Genomic DNA, 22831 nt, shown 5'->3' on the forward strand with positions numbered 1-22831 from the left:
TTGGGAATTATTTTGGGAATTATTTCAGGATTTTGGGAAATTATGTTGGGAATTCTTCAGGGAATTTTGGGGATTGTTTTGGGAATTTCTGGAATCGTTTCGGAAATTATTTTGGGCATGACCTTGGGAATTATTTTGGGAATTATTTTGGGAATTATTTGGGGAGCTTGGGGGGTTGCTTTGGGAATTTCTGGGGGAATTTCGGGAATTGTCTCAAGAATTTTGAGGAGTTCTGGGAGTTATTCTGGAGGATTTTGGGTGTTGTTTCGGGGAATTTTGGGAATTATTTTGGGAATCATTTTGGGAATTATTTGGGGAATTTGGGAAATTATTTTGGGAATTCTTCAGGGAATTTTGGGGATTGTTTTGGGAAGTTCTGGAATCATTTCGGAAATTATTTTGGGTATGATCTTGGGAATTATTTTGGGTATGATCTTGGGAATTATTTGGGGAGCTTGGGGGGTTGCTTTGGGAATTTCTGGGGGAATTTCGGGAATTATCTCAAGAATTTTGAGGAGTTCTGGGAATTATTCTGGAGGATTTTGGGTGTTGTTTCGGGGAATTTTGGGAATTATTTTGGGAATTATTTCGGGATTTTGGGAAATTATTTTGGGAATTCTTCAGGGAATTTTGGGGATTGTTTTGGGAATTTCTGGAATCATTTCGGAAATTATTTTGGGCATGATCTTGGGAATTATTTTGGGAATTATTTGGGGAGCTTGGGGGGTTGCTTTGGGAATTTCTGGGGGAATTTCGGGAATTATCTCAAGAATTTTGAGGAGTTCTGGGAGTTATTCTGGAGGATTTTGGGTGTTGTTTCGGGAAATTCTGGGAATCATTTTGGGAATTATTTTGGGAATTATTTTGGGAATTCTTCAGGGAATTTTGGGGATTATTTTGGGAATTTCTGGAATAATTTCGGAAATTATTTTGGGCATGACCTTGGGAATTATTTTGGGAATTATTTTGGGAATTATTTGGGGAGCTTGGGGGGTTGCTTTGGGAATTTCTGGGGGAATTTCAGGAATTGTCTCAAGAATTTTGAGGAGTTCTGGGAGTTATTCTGGAGGATTTTGGGTGTTGTTTCGGGGAATTTTGGGAATTATTTTGGGAATTATTTGGGGAATTTGGGAAATTATTTTGGGAATTCTTCAGGGAATTTTGGGGATTATTTTGGGAATTTCTGGAATCATTTCGGAAATTATTTTGGGCATGACCTTGGGAATTATTTTGGGAATTATTTTGGGAATTATTTGGGGAGCTTGGGGGGTTGCTTTGGGAATTTCTGGGGGAATTTCGGGAATTGTCTCAAGAATTTTGAGGAGTTCTGGGAGTTATTCTGGAGGATTTTGGGTGTTGTTTCGGGGAATTCTGGGAATTATTTTGGGAATTATTTCGGGATTTTGGGAAATTATGTTGGGAATTCTTCAGGGAATTTTGGGGATTGTTTTGGGAATTTCTGGAATCATTTCAGAAATTATTTTGGGCATGACCTTGGGAATTATTTTGGGAATTATTTGGGGAGCTTGGGGGTGGGAATTATTTTGGGAATTATTTGGGGAGCTTGGGGGGTTGCTTTGGGAATTTCTGGGGGAATTTCGGGAATTGTCTCAAGAATTTTGAGGAGTTCTGGGAGTTATTCTGGAGGATTTTGGGTGTTGTTTCGGGGAATTCTGGGAATCATTTTGGGAATTATTTTGGGAATTATTTTGGGAATTCTTCAGGGAATTTTGGGGATTGTTTTGGGAATTTCTGGAATCGTTTCAGAAATTATTTTGGGCATGACCTTGGGAATTATTTTGGGAATTATTTTGGGAATTATTTGGGGAGCTTGGGGGGTTGCTTTGGGAATTTCTGGGGGAATTTCGGGAATTGTCTCAAGAATTTTGAGGAGTTCTGGGAGTTATTCTGGAGGATTTTGGGTGTTGTTTCAGGGAATTCTGGGAATTATTTTGGGAATTATTTTGGGAATTATTTCGGGATTTTGGGAAATTATTTTGGGAATTCTTCAGGGAATTTTGGGGATTATTTTGGGAATTTCTGGAATCATTTCGGAAATTATTTTGGGCATGATCTTGGGAATTATTTTGGGAATTATTTTGGGAATTATTTGGGGAGCTTGGGGGGTTGCTTTGGGAATTTCTGGGGGAATTTCGGGAATTGTCTCAAGAATTTTGAGGAGTTCTGGGAGTTATTCTGGAGGATTTTGGGTGTTGTTTCGGGGAATTTTGGGAATTATTTTGGGAATTATTTTGGGAATTATTTCGGGATTTTGGGAAATTATGTTGGGAATTCTTCAGGGAATTTTGGGGATTGTTTTGGGAATTTCTGGAATCATTTCAGAAATTATTTTGGGCATGATCTTGGGAATTATTTTGGGAATTATTTGGGGAGCTTGGGGGGTTGCTTTGGGAATTTCTGGGGGAATTTCGGGAATTATCTCAAGAATTTTGAGGAGTTCTGGGAGTTATTCTGGAGGATTTTGGGTGTTGTTTCGGGAAATTCTGGGAATCATTTTGGGAATTATTTTGGGAATTATTTTGGGAATTCTTCAGGGAATTTTGGGGATTGTTTTGGGAATTTCTGGAATAGTTTCAGAAATTATTTTGGGCATGACCTTGGGAATTATTTTGGGAATTATTTTGGGAATTATTTGGGGAGCTTGGGGGGTTGCTTTGGGAATTTCTGGGGGAATTTCGGGAATTGTCTCAAGAATTTTGAGGAGTTCTGGGAATTATTTTGGAGAATTTTGGGTGTTGTTTCGGGGAATTTTGGGAATTATTTTGGGAATCATTTTGGGAATTATTTGGGGATTTTGGGAAATTATTTTGGGAATTCTTCAGGGAATTTTGGGGATTATTTTGGGAATTTCTGGAATCGTTTCGGAAATTATTTTGGGTATGATCTTGGGAATTATTTTGGGAATTATTTTGGGAATTATTTGGGGAGCTTGGGGGGTTGCTTTGGGAATTTCTGGGGGAATTTCGGGAATTATCTCAAGAATTTTGAGGAGTTCTGGGAGTTATTCTGGAGGATTTTGGGTGTTGTTTCGGGGAATTCTGGGAATCATTTTGGGAATTATTTGGGGAATTTGGGAAATTATTTTGGGAATTCTTCAGGGAATTTTGGGGATTATTTTGGGAACTACTTTGGGAATTACTTTGGGAATTTTGGGAATTATTTGGGGAATTTTGAGATTTTCGGTAATTACTTTGGGGGAATTTTGGGGAATTATTTTTTGGAATATGGGAATTAATTTGGAATTTTTGGGGGGAATTAATGGGAGAATTTTGAGGACTTCTGAGAATTATTTTGGGAATTCTGAGAATTATTTTCGGAATTCTGGGAATTTTGGGGGAATTTCAGGAATTATTTCAAGAATTTTAGGGATTATTTGGGCATTTGGGGAATTCTTTGGGGAATTTGGGGAATTTTTGGATTATTTTGGGAATTATTTCAGGAATTTTGAGAATTTGGAAAATTATTTGGGGGTTTATTTAATTTTGGGAATTATTTGGGGAATTTTGGGGATTATTTTGGGAATTTGGGGAATTATTTGGGGATTTGTGAATTTTGGGTGGTTTTTTGGGGGATTTTTGGGAATTATTTGGGGGAATTTTGGTGAATTTCAGGAATTATTCGGGGGATTATTTTGGGAACCTTTTGGGAATTCCAAGAATTATTTTGGGAATTTTGGGAATTAATTTTTTTTTTTATTTTGGGAATTCTGGGAAGTATTTGGGGAGTCTTGGGAATTATTTTGGGAATTTGGGGGAGTTGTTTTGGCAATATTTTTGGGAATTTTGAGACCTGGGGAAGGGGAAAATTCCATGGAATGGAAATTCTGGGATTTGGGAATTCTGGGATTTGGGAATTCTGGGAATTTTGGAATGGGAAAAGTCCATGGAATGGGAATGATGGGAATGGAAAATTGGGAATGGGAATCCTGGGAATGGGGATGGGAATGAGGAAATTCCAACGAATGCGAAATTGGGATTGGGGAGTAGAAAATTGGGATTGGGAATTCTGGAAATTCTGGGACTGAGAGATTTGGAATGGGGATGGAAAATTGGGAATTGAAATCCGGGGATTTCTGGGAATTCCAAAACGTAGAGAAATTGGGAATGGAGGTTCTGGGAATTTTGGGAATTCCTGGGAATTCTATGAATGGGAGTGGAGATGGAAATAATGGGGATGGAATGGCAATTCTGGGATTTATGGGAATTCTGGGATTTATGGGAGTTTTGGAATTGTGGGAATTCTGGGATGGAAAAATGAGGAATGGGAGTTCCAAGAATTCCGGCAATTTGGGAATTCTGGGGTTTTGGAATCGTGAGAATTGTGGGAATGGGAAAACTTGGTGGAATGGGAATTCTGGGAGTTCTGGGAATTCTGGGAATAATGGGAGTGGGAATTTTGGGAATGGGAGTTTTGGGAATGGGAATAGTGGGAATTCTGGGAATTGGGATGGGAATTCCGGGAATGAGAGATTTGGAATGGGGATGGAAAATGGAGAATGGGAATTGCAAGGAACGGGATTGGGAATTGAGGAATTCTGGGAATCTTGGGACGGGAATGGGGATGGGAATTTTGGGAATCCCAGGAACGGGAATTCTGGGAATTCTGGAAGAACGGGAACGGCGGGAATGGGAAAGGGGAGGGAAAGTTGGGGATGGGAATTGGGGATGGGGAAATTGCAAGGAGAAGCTGTGGGGGCTCATTCCTGGGAAAAGCGGGGTCGAGGCCGTGCCAACGGAACCGGTTTTGCCAAGGGATTTTCCCGCCGGACTTGCAGAAATTTTCCCCTGGAACTCCGGGGGGAAGTTTCCCTGGGATTCTGGGATTTTCCGGCCGGAATTCCGAGATTTTCCCTGGGATTCCGGGATTTTCCGGCCAGAATTCTGGGATTTTTCCCTGGGATTCCGGGATTTTCCGGCCGGAATTCCGGGATTTTCCCCTGGGATTCCGGGATTTCCCCCTGGAATTCTGGGATTTTCCCCTGGAATTCCGGGATTTTCCCCTGGAATTCCGAGATTTTCCGGCCGGAATTCCGGGATTTTCCCCTGGGATTCCGGGATTCTGGGATTTTCCGGCCGGAATTCCGGGATATTCCCCTGGAATTCCGAGATTTTTCCCCTGGAATTCTGATATTTTCCCCTGGGATTCCGGGATTTTCCGGCCAGAATTCCGGGATTTTCCCCTGGGATTCCGGGATTCCGGGATTTTCCGGCCGGAATTCCGGGATTTTGCCCTGGGATTCCGGGATTTTCCGCTGGAATTCCGGGATTTTCCCCCTGGAATTCCGGGATTTTTCCGGCCGGAATTCCGGGATTTTCCCCTGGAATTCCGGGATTTTGCCCTGGGATTCCGGGATTTTCCGCTGGAATTCCGGGATTTTCCCCTGAATTCCGGGATTTTTCCGGCCGGAATTCCGGGATTTTCCCCTGGGATTCCGGGATTTTCCCCTGGGATTCCGGGATTTTCCGGCCGGAATTCCAGGATTTTCCCCTGGGATTCCGGGATTTTCCGGCCGGAATTCCGGGATTTTCCCCTGGAATTCCGGGATTTTTCCGGCTGGAATTCCGGGATTTTCCCCTGGGATTCCGGGATTCCGGGATTTTCCAGCCGGAATTCCAGGATTTTCCCCTGGGATTCTGGGATTTTCCGGCTGGAATTCCAGGATTTTCCCCTGGGATTCCGGGATTCCGGGATTTTCCGGCCAGAATTCCGGGATTTTCCCCTGGGATTCTGGGATTCCGGGATTTTCCGGCCAGAATTCCGGGATTTTCCCCTGGAATTCTGAGATTTTCCCCTGGAATTCCGAGATTTTCCCTGGGATTCCGGGATTTTCCGGCCAGAATTCTGGGATTTTTCCCTGGGATTCCGGGATTTTCCGGCCGGAATTCCGGGATTTTCCCCTGGGATTCCGGGATTTCCCCCTGGAATTCTGGGATTTTCCCCTGGAATTCCGGGATTTTCCCCTGGAATTCCGAGATTTTCCGGCCGGAATTCCCGGGATTTTCCCCTGGGATTCCGGATTCTGGGATTTTCCGGCCGGAATTCCGGGATATTCCCCTGGAATTCCGAGATTTTCCCCTGGAATTCTGATATTTTCCCCTGGGATTCCGGGATTTTCCGGCCAGAATTCCGGGATTTTCCCCTGGGATTCCGGGATTCCGGATTTTCCGGCCGGAATTCCGGGATTTTGCCCTGGGATTCCGGGATTTTCCGCTGGAATTCCGGGATTTTCCCCTGGAATTCCGGGATTTTTCCGGCCGGAATTCCGGGATTTTTCCCCTGGAATTCCGGGATTTTGCCCTGGGATTCCGGGATTTTCCGCTGGAATTCGGGATTTTCCCCTGGAATTCCGGGATTTTTCCGGCCGGAATTCCGGGATTTTCCCCTGGGATTCCGGGATTTTTCCCCTGGAATTCCGGGATTTTCCCCTGGGATTCCGGGATTTTCCGGCCGGAATTCCAGGATTTTTCCCCTGGGATTCCGGGATTTTCCGGCCGGAATTCCGGGATTTTCCCCTGGAATTCCGGGATTTTTCCGGCTGGAATTCCGGGATTTTCCCCTGGGATTCCGGGATTCCGGGATTTTCCAGCCGGAATTCCAGGATTTTCCCCTGGGATTCTGGGATTTTCCGGCCGGAATTCCAGGATTTTCCCCTGGGATTCCGGGATTTTCCCCTGGAATTCCGGGATTTTCCCCTGGGATTCCGGGATTCCGGGATTTTCCGGCCAGAATTCCGGGATTTTCCCCTGGAATTCCGAGATTTTCCGGCCGGAATTCCAGGATTTTCCCCTGGGATTCCGGGATTTTCCCCTGGAATTCCGGGATTTTCCGCTGGGATTCCGGGATTTTCCGGCCGGGATCCCGGGATTTTCGTGCCCGGGGTGCCAGCATCGCCCGTCCCTCGGCAGCATTTGGGGCCCTGGATCCGCTCCCCGCGCCCCCCCGGAGCGGCTGCGAGCGCTCGGAGTCAGCAAAGCCCTGCTGGGAACCTTCCTGCGGCACCTGCGCGTCACCGTGAGTCGCTGCTCGTTAAACTAATTAACATAATTCATTAAATTCTTAACACCAAATCAATTATATATGCTATATATATATATTCTCTATATATATATATGTATATGTATATATAACAACAATGTACAAATTCCTGCGGCACCTGCGCGTCACCGTGAGTCGCTGCTCGTTAAACTAATTAACATAATTCATTAAATTCGTAACACCAAATCAATTATATATGCTATATATATATATTCTCACTCTCTTTCTCTATATATATATATATATATAACAATAATGTACAAATTCTGCGGCACCTGCGCCTCTGCGTGAGTCGCTGCTCATTAACTTAATTATGTTAATTACATTAATTAAATTAAATTTAATCAATAAAATAAATTTTATATATACATGTATTATATACATATATGTGTACATCTACATATGTATATATAACAATAAAAGAAAATTCCTGCGGCGCCTGCGCGTCTGCGTGAGTCGCTGCTAATTACATTATATTAAATTAAATTAATTACATTTAATCAATAAAATCAAATCAATTATATATACAATATATGTATATATATATGCCGTCTCTCTCTCTCTCTCTCTATATGTATATATTAACAATAATGTACAAATTCCTGCGGCACCTGCGCGTCACCGTGAGTCGCTGCTAATTAAACTAATTAACATAATTAATCAAATTCGTAACACCAAATCAATTATATATACTATATATATGTAGTCTCTGTCTCTCTATATATATATGTATATATATATATAACAATAATGCACAAATTCCTGCGGCACCTGCTCATCACTGTGAGTCGCTGCTAATTAAACTAATTAACATAATTAATCAAATTCGTAACACCAAATCAATTATATATACTATATATATGTAGTCTCTGTCTCTCTATATATATATGTATATATATATATAACAATAATGCACAAATTCCTGCGGCACCTGCTCATCACCGTGAGTCCCTGCTCGTTAAACTAATTAACATAATTAACTTCATCAAATTCGTAACACCAAATCAATTATATATACTATATATATATAGTCTCTCTCTCTCTATATATATGTATATATAACAAAAATGTACAAATTCCTGCGGCACCTGCGCGTCACCGTGAGTCGCTGCTAATTAAACTAATTAACATAATTAATCAAATTCGTAACGTCAAATCAATTATTTGTGCTATATATATATAATCTCACTCTCTCTCTCTCTATATATATATATAACAATAATGTACAAATTCCTGCGGCACCTGCGCCGCTGCGTGAGTGACTGCTCGTTAACTTAATTATGTTAATTACATTACTTAAATTAAATTAATCAATAAAATAATTTTATATATATACGTATTATATACATATATGTGTACATCTACATATGTATATATAACAATAAAAGAAAAATTCCTGCGGCACCTGCGCGTCTGCGTGAGTCGCTGCTAATTAAACTAATTACGTTAATTACATTAATTAAAATAAATCAATAAAAAAAATTTTATATATATGTGTGTGTTTTACACATATATGTGTATATCTATATATGTATATATGTATATATAAACAATAAAACAAAAATTCCGGATTTTTCCCCATTTCATTCCCGCTTTTCCCTGGGCCCCGCAGTCGGTGACGCCGTTCCCGGTGTTTATTCCCGGATTTTTCCCGATTTCATTCCCCGCTTTTCCCCTGGGCCCCGCAGTCGGTGACGCCGTTCCCGGTGTTTATTCCCGGATTTTTCCCCATTTCATTCCCCGCTTTTCCCTCGGTCCCGCAGTCGGTGACGCCGTTCCCGGTGTTTATTCCCGGATTTTTCCCCATTTCATTCCCGCTTTTCCCCTGGGCCCCGCAGTCGGTGACGCCGTTCCCGGTGTTTATTCCCGGATTTTTCCCCATTTCATTCCCCGCTTTTCCCTCATTCCCGCAGTCGGTGACGCCGTTCCCGGTGTTTATTCCCGGATTTTTCCCCATTTCATTCCCGGCTTTTCCGCAGTCGGTGACGCCGTTCCCGGTGTTTATTCCCGGATTTTTCCCGATTTCATTCCGGCTTTTCCGCAGTCGGTGACGCCGTTCCCGGTGTTTATTCCCGGATTTTTCCTGATTTCATTCCCGGTTTTCCTCATTCCCGCAGTCGGTGACGCCATTCCCGGTGTTTATTCCGGATTTTCCCCATTTCATTCCCGCTTTTCCGCAGTCGGTGACGCCGTTCCCGGTGTTTATTCCCGGATTTTTCCCGATTTCATTCCGGCTTTTCCGCAGTCGGTGACGCCGTTCCCGGCGCTGACCCCGCTGCTGGCGCTGCTGGCCCCGCGCTGCTGTGACGGATTGCCCAAATCCGCCGCGATTCCCTGGAGTGCGTCCGGGCCCTGCTGCGCATCCAGCTCTGCTACCAAGGTGGGCAAATCCCCTGCTCGAAGGGTCCCGCTCTTCCAGCGCTCCTCAGATCCCGTTTCTGGGACGTTCTGTGTGTTTGGGAATCGTTTTCCTGAGGTTTTTGGGATTTGGGAGCGTGCAGTTCCCATCTTGTCAGGAGGGGGCGCTGCTGAGAGTGAATCCCATGGAATTTTTTGGGGGGTTCAATCCCATCAAATTCCAGATTTTTCCACGGAACTCCCAGATTTTTTTCTGGTTTAGCCCCCATCCAGTTGTGAATATTCCATGCCCTGCAGAAAAGCTCCCGGTGTTCCAGCGCTCCTCGGAGCCCTTTTTGGGACGTTTTGTGGGTTGGGGAATCGTTTTCCTGAGGTTTTTGGGATTTGGGAGCGTGCAGTTCCCATCTTGTCCAGGAGGGGGCGCTGCTGAGAGTGATTTCCATGGAATTTTTTGGGGGGTTCAATCCCATCAAATTCCAGATTTTTCCACGGAACTCCCAATTTATTTCTGGTTCAGCCCCATCCGTATTCGGAATATTCCGTGGACTTGTGGGAGTTTTGGGGAGTTTGGGATTTTTTGGGAATGGTTTTGGGAGACTGAGTTCTCGGTTCTCCAGCAGGGGGCGCTGCTGAGAGCGAATCCCATAAAATTCCAGGAAATTTTGGGGTTCGATCCCATCCAATTCCGGTATTTTCCATGGAATTCAAGGAGGTTTTAGGGTTCAATCCCAAATTCCAACATTTCCCTGGAATTCCCAGAGTTTTTAGGGTTCCATCCCATCCAATTCCGGCTTTTTCCAAGGAATTCCCAGAGTTTTGTGGTTCAATCACAAATAGGGAATTCCATGGAATTTTGAGGTTCAATCCCATCCATTCTCCCTTTTCCATGGAATTCCCAAAACGTTGAGATTCAGTCCTAAAGAGAGAATTCCATGGAATTCCATGGTTTCCGTCCAATCCAATTCTGAATTTTCCATGGAATTCCGGGAGTTTTTGGGGTCTAATCCCAGAAAACTCCAACTTGTCCATGGAATTCCGGGAGTTTTTGGGATTTAGGCTTTTTTTGGGAGCGGCTTTCCCGAGGTTTTGGGGATTTGGGAGCGTGGGGTTCTTGGGTTGTCCAGGAGGGGGCGCTGCTGAGAGGAAATCCGTGGAATTTAATGAAATTTTGGGGTTCAATCCATAAAACTCCCACTTTTCCCACTTTTCCGTGGTTAATGAAATTTTGGGGGTTCAATCCCGTAAAACTCCCACTTTTCCGTGGAATTCCAGGGAATTTGGGCGTTTTGGGAGCGGGCAGTTTTCGGGTTGAGCCAGCAGGGGGCGCCGCTTCCCTTTGGAATTTTGGGAAGTGCCTGGAGAGGAAATTCCCTGGAATTTCACGGAATTCCGGGACGTCTCGGGATCAATCCCACCCCAATTTGAGTTTCTCCCAAACCCCCAAGAGGGAATTCCATGGAGCGCCAGATTTTTGGCATTTCTGAAGTTTTTGGGAGCGTGGAATTCTCTGGTTCTCCAGGGTGGGAAAAATTCCCGATTTCCGGGCGACCTCGGAGTTGATTTTTGGACTTGGGGACATTTTGGGATTGAGTCCCATCCAAATCGGATTTTTCCCAAGGAATTGCCGAAGTTTTGGGGTTCGGTCCCAGAGAGGGAATTCCGTGGAATTTTTGGGGTTCGATCCCATCCAATTCTGACTTTTCCATGGAATTCGATCTTTTTTTTTTTGGTTGGGGGGGGGAGGTTTGGGAAGGGTCTTCCCAAGGTTTTTTGGGATTTTTGGGATTTTTGGGATTTTTGGGAATGTTTTTCCCGAGGTTTTGGAGGGTGCAGTTCTTGGCTTGTCCAGGAGAGGGCGCTGCTTCCCTTTGGAATTCTGGGAGGCCGCTCTTGGAGAGGGAATTCCATGAAATTCCAGGAATTTTGGGGTTTAATCCCTCCACATTCCGGCTTTTCCAAGGAATTCCCAGAGTATTTGAAGTCAATCCCACCCAATTCCCACTTTTCCGGTCTCACAAAGAGAGAACTCCGTGGAATTCCGGAATTTTGGGGGTTTGGAATTTTGCAGGGATTTTTCAGAATTGTTTCTGATTTTTTTAGAATTTTTTGGGTTTTTATAAATTTCTGAGAATTTTAAAGAATTTTGGAGGAGTTTGAGGAAATTTTTGGGGAGATTTTCTATGAATTTGGGGGACAATTTTGGGGAGATTTGGAATTTTGCAGGGATTTTCTTTTGAATTATTTCTGATTTTTTTTTTTAGAATTTTTGGGGTTTTTTTTAAATTTCTGAGAATTTTTGGAGAATTTTGGCGGAGTTTTATGAAATTTTTGGGGGGATTTGAAACTTTAAATTTTTAACTTTAAAAAACCCCCAAAATTCTAAAAAGAAATCAGAAAAAATTCCCAAAAATCCCTGCAAAATTCCAAATCTGCCCCAAATTGTCCCCAAAATTCACAGAAAATCCCCCCAGAGGAAAGAATTCCACGGAATTTCTTTTTTCCCAAACTCTCCTGGGATTTTCAGGTCCTCACCCACGAGAATTCAAATTCACCCCCAAAATCGGGAAAAGGCCAAAATTCCCAGATTTTTTTTTCTGGGATAACGACGGGCTTGGATGGATTTGAGAAGTCCGAGGATTTTCGAAGCCCAAAATTCCAGAATTTTCTCTTTTCCCAAATTTTTCTGGAATTTTTCAGGGATTCCTTCCCAGTTTTGGGGCTGGAGTTTGCTCAAAAATTGGGGAAAAATCCCAAATTCCCTCTGGAATTCCATGGCCTGGATGATTCCCAAGCCCAAAATTCCAGAATTTTCTCTTTTCCCAAATTTTCCTGGAATTTTCCATGGGTTTTGTCCCCTTTTGGGGGCTGGATTTCGCCCAAAAATCAGGAAAAAATCCCAAAAAATCAGAAAAAAAACCAAATTCCCTCTGGAATTCCAAGGTCCTGATGACCCCCAAAGGCTTTTCCAAGCCCAAAAATTCTGGAATTTTCTATTTTCCCCAAATTTTCATGGAAACTTTCAGGTGTTTTGTCCCATTTTGGGGGCTGGATTTTGCCAAAAAATCCCCAAAAAATCAGAAAAAAACCCCAAATTCCCTCTGGAATTCCGAGGTCCCAATGATCCCCAAAGGCTTTTCCAAGCCCAAAAATTCTGGAATTTTCTATTTTTCCCAAATTTTCATGGAATCTTTCAGGTGTTCTGTCCCATTTTGGGGAGCTGGATTTTGCCCAAAATCAGGAAAAATCCCCAAAAAATCAGAAAAAAACCCCAAATTCCCTCTGGAATTCCAAGGTGCCAATGACCCCCAAAGGCTTTTCCAAGCCCAAAAATTCCAGAATTTTCTATTTTTCCAAACTTTCATGGAATCTTTCCGGTGTTTTGTCCCATTTTGGGGACTGGATTTTGCCAAAAAATCCCAAAAAAATCAGAAAAAAACCCCAAATTCCCTCTGGAATTCCGAGGTCCCAATGACCCCCAAAGGCTTTTCCAAGCCCCAAAATTCCGGAATTTTCTATTTTCCCCAAATTTTCATGGAATCTTTCCGGTGTTTTGTCCCATTTTGGGGAGCTGGATTTTGCCCGAAATCAGGAAAAATTCCAAAAATAAAAAAAAAAGTCAAAATCCCTCTGGAATTCCAAGGTTTTTCCAAGCCCAAAATTCCAGAATTTTTTCTTTTCCCAAATTTTCCTGGAATTTTAAGGGTTTTTTATCCCAGTTTTGGGGCTGGAATTGGCCCAAAAATCGGGAAAATCCAGGAAAAAAATCCCAAATTCCCTCTGGAATTCCAAGGTGCCGATGACCCCCAAAGGCTTTTCCAAGCCCAAAATTCCCAAATTTTCCTGAAATTTCCCAGAGGTTCCTTCCCAATTTTGGGCTTTTCCAAGGTCGAAATTCCAGAATTTTCTCTTTTCCCATTTTTTCCTGGAATTTTCCTGGGGTGCCTTCTCAGCTTTGGGCTTCTCCAAGACCAAATTCCTGAATTTTCTCTTTTCGTGGAATTTTTCAGGAATTCCTTACCAGTTTGGGGGGCGGGAGTTTGCCCAAAAATTGGGGAAAATCAGGAAAAAAATCAGGGAAAAATCAGGAAAAATTCCCAAATTGCCTCTGGGACTCCAAGGTTTTTCCAGAGTTTTCTCTTTTTCCGTATTTTCTTTGGGAATTTTGCTTTTCCCGCAGGATTTTCCGGGGATCACCGGGACGAGCGGCTGGAGGGGCTGGGGGCGCTCCGGGAGGGGCTGGAAAATTCGGATTTTTCCCAACTCTTCCACACCTGCAGCACCATCGGCGCGGTCAGCGAGGGAAATTTGGGATTTGGGGAATTTGGGGAAATTTTTGGGAATTTTTTTGCCTTTTTTTTTTATTTCGGGGGAGGATTTTATGAAATTTTTGGGGATTTTGTGGGAATTTTCTGGGAATTTTGGGGACAATTTGGGGGAGATATGGGATTTTGCAGGGATTTATGGGAATTATTTCCCATTATTTCCTCATTTTTATATGAGAAATTTTTGGGTTTTTTTAAATTTCTAAGAATTTTTGGGGGGAATTTTGGGGAATTTTATGGGATTTTTATGGAAATTTTCTGTGAATTTTGGGGACAATTTGCGGGAGATTTGGAATTTTGCAGGGATTTTTGGGAATTATTTCTGATTTTTTTTTTAGAATTTTTGGGTTTTTTTTTAAATTTCTGAGAATTTTTGGGAATTTTTGGGGGATTTTATGGGAATTTTCTTGAGATTTTATGGGAATTTTCTGTGAATTTTGGGGATATTTGGTTTTTAGTAGGGATTTTTGGGAATTATTTCTGATTTTTTTTTTAGAATTTTTGGGGTTTTTTAAAATTTCTGAGAATTTTGGGGGAGATTTTCGGGAATTTTTGGAGAATTTTTTGGGGATTTTATGGGAATTTTCTGTGAATTTTGGGGACAATTTGGGGAAGATTTGGAATTTTATAGGGATTTATGGGAATTATTTCCAAATGGTTTTTGAGAAATTTTTGGGGAGAATTTTGGGAATTTTGGGGAATTTTATGGAAATTTTCTGTGAATTTTGGGGAGAATTTTGAGGAGATTTGGAATTTTGCAGGGATTTTTCAGAATTGTTTCTGATTTTTTTTAGAATTTTCTGGGTTTTTATAAATTTCTGACAATTTTGGGAGAATTTTGGAGGAGTTTTAGGAAATTTTTGGGGGATTTTCTGGGAATTTTGGGGACAATTTGGGGGAGATTTGGAATTTTGCAGGGATTTATGGGAATTATTTCCAAATATTTTTTGAGAAATTTTTGGGTTTTTTTAAATTTCTGAGAATTTTTGGGGAGAATTTTTGGGGGAATTTATGGAAATTTTCTGTGAATTTTGGGGACAATTTGCAGGAGATTCGGAATTTTGCAGGGATTTTTGGGAAATATTTCTGATTTTTTTTTTAGAATTTTTGGGGTTTTTTAAAATTTCTGAGAATTTTTGGGAATTTTTGGGGGATTTTATGGGAATTTTCTGTGAATTTTGCGGACTTTTTTGGGGGAGATTTGGAATTTTGCAGGGATTTTTGGGAATTATTTCTGATTTTTTTTTAGAATTTTTTGGGTTTTTTTTTAAAGTTTTTGAGTATTTTTGAAGAGATTTTTGAGATTTTTTGGAGAATTTTGGGGGAATTTTGGGGAATATTCTGAGAATTTTTTGAGAAATTTGGGAGAATTGGGGGGCTTTATTCGAATTTTGGGGGAATTTTAAAATAATTTTTTGAGATTTTTGGGGATTTTTAGGGTGGGGATTTTATGGGGCTGCAATGAGAATTTTTGGGGAATTTTTGAGATCATTGTTGGGAATTTTGGGAGAATTTTTAGGGGGATGTCATGGAATTTTGGGGAATTTTGAGGGAATTTTATGGGGATTTTATTAGGATTTATGCAATTTTTTTGTGAATTTTATGGGATTTTTTATGGGGAGGGTTCATTTGGGGCTTTCTGGGGCTTTTCATTGGGACTTTTGGGGGATTTATGGGATTTTTGGTGGATTCTTGGAGGTTTGCTGGGAGATATTTTGGGGTTTTTTTTGGGAATTATAGAATTTTGGGGGGGATTTTTTGGGGCGTTTTTACGATTTTTGGGTGGGTTCTTTGGGGATTTTGGAAGGATTTTATTTTTTTTTTATTTCTCGGATTTTTCGGGGTTATTTTGGTGGGGGAGCGTTGGGTTTTGTTTGGGATTTTTGGGTTTTCCGTTGGGATTTTTTTGTGGTTTTTTTGCCGTTTTCTTGGCGGTTTTTTGTGGGGATTTTTTTAGGAATTCCCGATTTTCCCCTTTTTCCCCTGGCCGCAGGTTCTGGGCAGGAGAATCCCCCTGGAATTTTGGGGGGAATTTTTTTGGGACTGATGGGATTTTGGGGGCGGGGGGTTCTTTGGGCTTTTTTGGGAAGGGTTTGGGGGGATTTGGAAAATTTTTTTTTTTACTTTCTAGGACATTTTTTTTGAGTTTTCTTTGGGGTTTTTATGGGGATTTTTGGGGGCTTTTTTTGGGGATTTCTGGGAGGATTTCTAGGATTTTCAGTGGGTATTCAGGGCTTTTTTTCAATTTTTTTTTTTTTTTTTTAATAGGATTTTTTGGGCGGGGTTAATTTGCGGTTTTTGGGTTTTCTTTGGGGCCTTTTGGGGCTTTTCATTGGGACTTTTGGGGGATTTATGGGATTTTTGGTGGATTCTTGGAGGTTTGCTGGGAGATATTTTGGGGTTGTTTTTGGGAATTATAGAATTTTGGGGGGGATTTTTTGGGGCGTTTTTACGATTTTTGGGTGGGTTCTTTGGGGATTTTGGAAGGATTTTATTTTTTTTTTATTTCTGGGATTTTTCAGGGTTATTTTGGTGGGGGAGCGTTGGGTTTTGTTTGGGATTTTTGGGTTTTCCGTCGGGATTTTTTTGTGGTTTTTTTGCCGTTTTCTTGGCGGTTTTTTGTGGGGATTTTTTTAGGAATTCCCGATTTTCCCCTTTTTCCCCTGGCCGCAGGTTCTGGGCAGGAGAATCCCCCCGGAGCAGCTGCTGGGGCTGCTCCTGGCGCTGCTGGAATCCTGGGACGACCCCGAGCGCAATTGCGCCCGCGCCGCCGCCGCCATCGGCAGCGCCCTCATCCGACAGCGCGGAGCGCTCCTGCGCGAAAAGGTCACAAATCCCAAAATTCCTGAAATTCCCCAAATTCCTCATCCGCCAGCGGGGAGCGCTCCTGCAGGAAAAGGTCCCAAATTCCTGAAATTCGCTCCCAAAATTCCTGAAATTCACTCCCAAAATTCCTCAAGTTCCTCATCCACCAGCGGGGAGCCCTGCTGCGGGAAAAGGTCCAAAAACGGCCCAAAATTCCTGAAATTCCTGAAATTCCTCACCCGCCAGCGGGGAGCGCTCCTGCGGGAAAAGGTCACAAATCCCAAAATTCCTGAAATTCCCCAAATTCCTCATCCGCCAGCGGGGAGCCCTCCTGCAGGAAAAGGTCCCAAATTCCTGAAATTCGCTCCCAAAATTCCTGAAATTCACTCCCAAAATTCCTCAAGTTCCTCATCCACCAGCGGGGAGCCCTGCTGCGGGAAAAGGTCCAAAAATGGCCCAAAATTCCTGAAATTCCTGAAATTCCTCACCCGCCAGCGGGGAGTGCTCCTGCGGGAAAAGGTCACAAATCCCAAAATTCCTGAAATTCCCCAAATTCCTCACCCGCCAGCGGGGAGCGCTCCTGCAGGAAAAGGTCACAAATCCCAAAATTCCTGAAATTCCTGAAATTCCTCACCCGCCAGCGGGGAGCCCTCCTGCAGGAAAAGGTCCCCAAATTGCCCAAAATTCCCCCAAATTCCCCAAATTCGCTCCCAAAATTCCCCAAATTCCTCACCTGCGAGCGGGGAGCCCTCCTGCAGGAAAAGATCCCAAAATTGCCCAAAATTGCCCAAAATTGCCCAAATTCCTCATCCGCGAGCCGGGAGCCCTCCTGCAGGAAAAGGTCCCAAATCCCAAAATTGCCCAAAATTCCCCAAATTTGCTCCCAAAATTCCCCAAATTCGCTCCCAAAATTCCCCAAATTCCTCATCCGCGAGCGGGGAGCCCTGCTGCGGGGAAAGGTCCAAAAATTGCCCAAAATTGCCCAAAATTGCCCAAATTCGCTCCCAAAATTCCCCAGATTCCTCACCCGCGAGTGGGGAGCCCTCCTGCAGGAAAAGGTCCCAAAATGGCCCAAAATTGGGGTGGTGGGCGAGGTTGGGTGGGATTTTGGGGATTTTTCCTGCGGAAAGGGAGGGATGCGGGGAAGGAGCTGCAATTCCGGGGCTGGGGGGAGTAAATCCACGGGGATGGGAAATTGGGAATGGGAAAAATGGGAAAAATGGGAAAAATGGGAAAATTGGAATAGGACTGGAATGGGAATGGGGGAAATTGGGAATGGGAAAAATGGGAAAAATGGGAAAAATGGGAAAAATGGGAAAATTGGAATAGGACTGGAATGGGAATGGGGGAAAATGGGAATGGGAAAAAGGGGACTGGGAAAAATGGGAAAAATGGGAAAATTGGGAAAAATGGGAAAATTGGAATAGGACTGGAATGGGAATAGGGGAAATTTGGAATGGGAAAAATGGGAAAAATGGGAAAAATGGAATTGGATTGGAATGGGAATGGAGGAAAATGGGAATGGGAAAAAGGGGACTGGGAAAAATGGGAAAAATGGGAACATTGGAATAGGACTGGAATGGGAGAAAGGAGACTGGGAAAAAACGGAAAAATGGGAAAATTGGAATAGGACTGGAATGGGAATGGGGGAAAATGGGAATGGGAAAAAGGGGACTGGGAAAAATGGGAAAAATGGGAAAATTGGAATAGGACTGGAATGGGAATGGGGGAAATTTGGAATGGGAAATATGGGAAAAATGGGAAAATTGGAATTGGATTGGAATGGGAAAGGGGGAAAATTGGAATGGGAAAAAGGGGACTGGGAAAAATGGGAAAAATGAGAAAATTGGAATAGGACTGGAATGGGAATGGGGAAATTGGGAATGGGAAAAATGGGACTGGGAAAAATGGGAAAAATGGGAAAAATGGGAACATTGGAATAGGACTGGAATGGGAATGGGGGAAATTGGGATTGGGAAAAATGGGACTGGGAAAAATGGGAAAAATGGGAAAATTGGAATAGGACTGGAATGGGAAAAATGGGAAAAATGGGAACATTGGAATAGGACTGGAATGGGGATGGGGGAAATTGGGAATGGGAAAAATGGGACTGGGAAAAATGGGAAAAATGGGAACATTGGAATAGGACTGGAATGGGGATGGGGGAAATTGGGAATGGGAAACTGGAAATGGGAAATTGGGGATGGGAGTGGGAAAAATGGGAATGGGAAATCCTGCGAATGGGATCCAGTGGGACGCAAGGGATTTCCCAATCTAAACCTTTCCAAAATTCCAGGATCCCTTTTTCCTGGGAATCTCCCCCAGATTCCACCCTCTCCAGGGGGATCAGGGCCACAAAACCCTGGAATTCCTTCCCTTGGGAAAACCCTTGGAAACCCCAACATTTCCCACTATCCCCACGCCATCTGGGACGATTCCATCCCTCTTCTCCAGCCTTTCTCGGGCTCTTTACTCCCATTTCCCAAACACAACCCTCCACAATTCCAGGATCCCTTTTCCCTGGGAATTTGCCTCCGATCCCTCCCCCTTCCCGGAATTCCTCCTTTTGGAGAAACCCTAAAAAACCCCAAGCGCCCCAGACCCAGCCGCGATGATCCCAAGGATCCCATCCAGGAGCGTCAGGAGCCCAAAATCCTGGAATTTCTCTCTTTGGAAAAACCCTTGGAAACCCCAACAATTCCCAAACCCATCCGGGATGGTCCCAAGGATCCCATCCAGGGGCGTCAGGAGCCCAAAACCCTGGAATTCCTCCCTTTGGAAAAACCCTTGGAAACCCCAAACATTCCCAAACCCACCCGTGATGATCCCAAGGATCCCAATCAGGATCATCTCAGAGATCCCATCCGGGATGATCCCAAGGATCCCATCCCAAACCCAACTGTGATGATCCCAAGGATCCCATCTGGGATGGTCCCAAGGATCCCATCCGGGGCATCATGACCCCAAAACCCTGGAATTCCTGCCTTTGGAAAAACCCTTGGAAACCCCAAACATTCCCAAACCCAACTGTGATTATCCCAAGGATCCCACCCGGGATGATCCCAGGGATCCCATCCAGGGGCATCAGAACCACAAAACCCTGGAATTCCTCCCTTTGGAAAAACCCTTGGAAACCCCAAACATTCCCAAACCCATCCGGGATGGTCCCAAGGATCCCATCCAGGGGCGTCAGGAGCCCAAAACCCTGGAATTCCTCCCTTTGGAAAAACCCTTGGAAACCCCAAACATTCCCAAACCCATCCAGGATGATCCCAAGGATCCCAATCAGGATCATCTCAGAGATCCCATCCGGGATGATCCCAAAGATCCCATCCCAAACCCAACTGGAATGGTCCCAAGGATCCCATCTGGGATGGTCCCAAGGATCCCATCCCAAACCCAACTGGAATGGTCCCAAGGATCCCACCTGGGATGATCCCAAGGATCCCATCCAGGAGCATCATGACCACAAAACCCTGGAATTCCTCCCTTTGGAAAAACCCTTGGGAACCCCAAACATTCCCAAACCCAACTGTGATTATCCCAAGGATCCCATCCCAAACGCACTCGTGATGATCCCAAGGATCCCATCCGGGATGGTCCCAAGGCTCCCACCCCAAACCCATCCAGGATGATCCCATCCCATTTTCCCTCCTTGCCCAGCTCCTCGTTGCCATTCCCCGCAGGTCCCGGAGCTGCTGGCGGCGCTGCACGCGCGGCTGCAATTCCTGCAGCAGGAGGATCAGGACGAGGAGCAGGAGCTGCAGCGGGCGGCGCAGAGCTGGGTGCTGCTCCTGGCGCTGCAGCACCCCCAGAGCGTGGTGGGCTGCCTGCTGGGGAGCCCCCTGCCCTTCGACGGGTACGGGACGGGCCCCGAGGGGAAATCCCGCTCCCAAATGGCAGCTGGGCCTGGATACGGCCCCAAATCCTGCCCCAAATCCTGCCCCAATCCCAAATCCAGCCCCAAATCCTGCCCCAATCCCAAATCCGGCCCCAATCCCAAATCCAGCCCCAATCCCAAATCCGGCCCCAAATCCTGCCCCCGTTGTGAATCCCGCCCTAAATCCAGCCTAAAACCCCAAATCCAGCCCCCGTCGTGAATCCTGCCCTAAAACCCCAAATCCAGCCCCAAATCCAGCCCCCATCGTGAATCCTGCCCTAAGTCCAGCCTAAAACCCCAAATCCAGCCCCAAATCCTGCCCCCGTCGTGAATCCTGCCCTAAAACCCCAAATCCAGCCCCAAATCCTGCCCCAATCCCAAACGGGAGCCCTAAATCACAAATAGAGACCCAATCCTAAATGCAGCCCCAAATCCCAAATCCCAAATCGCAAATCCAGCCCTGATCCCAAATGGGGAGCTGGGCATGGAGACGGCCCTAAATCCTGTCCCAATGAATGAATCGTGCCCTAAACCCAGCCCAAATCCCAAATCCAGCCCTAAACCCAGCCTTAAATCCGGTACCAATCCAACATCCAGGCCAAATCCCAAATCCAGTCCCAAATCCAATATCCAATCCCCAATACAAACCTGATCCCAGATGCAGCCCTAAATCCCAACACAGCCCCAAGTCCAGCCCCAAATCCCAAATCCAGCCCCAAATCCCAAATCCAGCCCCAAATCCAGCCCCAATCCCAAATCCAATGTCCAATCCAATACCCAAACACAGCCCCGATCCCAAATCCATCCCCAATCCCAAACACAGACCCAAATCCAGCCCCAAATCCCAAATCCAGCTCCAAATCCCAAATCCAATATCCAATCCAATATCCAAACACAGACCCGATCCCAAACCCAGGCCTAAATCCCAAATCCAACCCCAATTCCCAAATCCAGCCCCGAGTCCCAAATCCAGCCCCAAATCCCAAACACAAACCCAAATCCAGCCCCGATCCCAAACTGAGCCACAACCCCAAATCCTGCCCCAATTTCGAATCCCCAAATCCAGTGTCCAATCCCAAATCCCGACCCAATCCCAAATCCAACTCTGAACCCAAATCCAGATCCAAACCCATCTGCAATCCCAAATCCAGCCCCAAATCCCGAATCCAGCCCCAAATCCCAAATCCAGCCCCAAATCCCAAATCCAGCCCCAAATCCCGAATCCAGCCCCAAATCCCAACATTCCAGCCCCAAATCCCAAATCCAGCCCCAAATCCCAACATTCCAGCCCCAAATCCAGCCCCAAATCCCAAATCCTGCCCCAAATCCCAACATTCCAGCCCCAAATCCCAAATCCAGCCCCAAATCCCGAATCCTGCCCCAAATCCCAACATTCCAGCCCCAAATCCCAAATCCTGCCCCAAATCCCAACATTCCAGCCCCAAATCCCAACATTCCAGCCCCAAATCCCAAACCCAGCCCCAAATCCCGAATCCTGCCCCAAATCCCAACATTCCAGCCCCAAATCCCAAATCCAGCCCCAAATCCCGAATCCAGCCCCAAATCCCAACATTCCAGCTCCAAATCCCAAATCCTGCCCCAAATCCCAAATCCAGCCCCAAATCCCCAGTCCAGCCCCTAATCCCAAATCCAGCCCCAAATCCCGAATCCAGCCCCAAATCCCAAATCCTGCCCCAAATCCCAAATCCAGCCCGAAATCCCAAATCCAGCCCCAAATCCCCAATCCAGCCCCAAATCCCCAATCCAGCCCCAAATCCCGAATCCAGCCCCAAATCCCAAATCCTGCCCCAAATCCCAAATCCAGCCCCAAATCCCGAATCCAGCCCCAAATCCCAAATCCAGCCCCAAATCCCAAACCCAGCCCCAAATCCCGAATCCTGCCCCAAATCCCAAATCCAGCCCCAAATCCCAACATTCCAGCCCCAAATCCAGCCCCAAATCCCAAACCCAGCCCCAAATCCCAACATTCCAGCCCCAAATCCCAAATCCTGCCCCAAATCCCGAATCCAGCCCCAAATCCCAACATTCCAGCCCCAAATCCAGCCCCAAATCCCAAACCCAGCCCCAAATCCCAACATTCCAGCCCCAAATCCCAAATCCTGCCCCAAATCCCGAATCCAGCCCCAAATCCCAACATTCCAGCCCCAAATCCCAACATTCCAGCCCCAAATCCCAAACCCAGCCCCAAATCCCGAATCCAGCCCCAAATCCCAACATTCCAGCCCCAAATCCCGAATCCTGCCCCAAATCCCAAATCCAGCCCCAAATCCCAAATCCTGCCCCAAATCCCGAATCCAGCCCCAAATCCCAAATCCAGCCCCAAATCCCGAATCCAGCCCCAAATCCCAAATCCTGCCCCAAATCCCAAATCCAGCCCCAAATCCCAAAT

At 44.9% G+C, this 22831-nt stretch overlaps 1 protein-coding gene across 1 annotated transcript in view; it reads left to right on the forward strand.

Moving 5' to 3' along the window:
• The window catches only part of LOC131562298 (maestro heat-like repeat-containing protein family member 1), a gene marked incomplete at its 5' end in the record, with an annotated part of 95633 nt that overhangs the window by 37953 nt on the left and 34849 nt on the right, over positions 1 to 22831 (forward strand). Inside the window, 7 exon segments of the mRNA XM_058811953.1 lie at positions 6927 to 6956; positions 6958 to 7032; positions 9302 to 9365; positions 9368 to 9436; positions 13592 to 13704; positions 16410 to 16562; positions 20228 to 20400. Of these exon segments, the coding sequence (XP_058667936.1) occupies positions 6927 to 6956; positions 6958 to 7032; positions 9302 to 9365; positions 9368 to 9436; positions 13592 to 13704; positions 16410 to 16562; positions 20228 to 20400 (677 nt within the window).

Source organism: Ammospiza caudacuta, chromosome 1 (assembly GCF_027887145.1).
Source record: "Ammospiza caudacuta isolate bAmmCau1 chromosome 1, bAmmCau1.pri, whole genome shotgun sequence".
NCBI lineage: Eukaryota > Metazoa > Chordata > Aves > Passeriformes > Passerellidae > Ammospiza > Ammospiza caudacuta.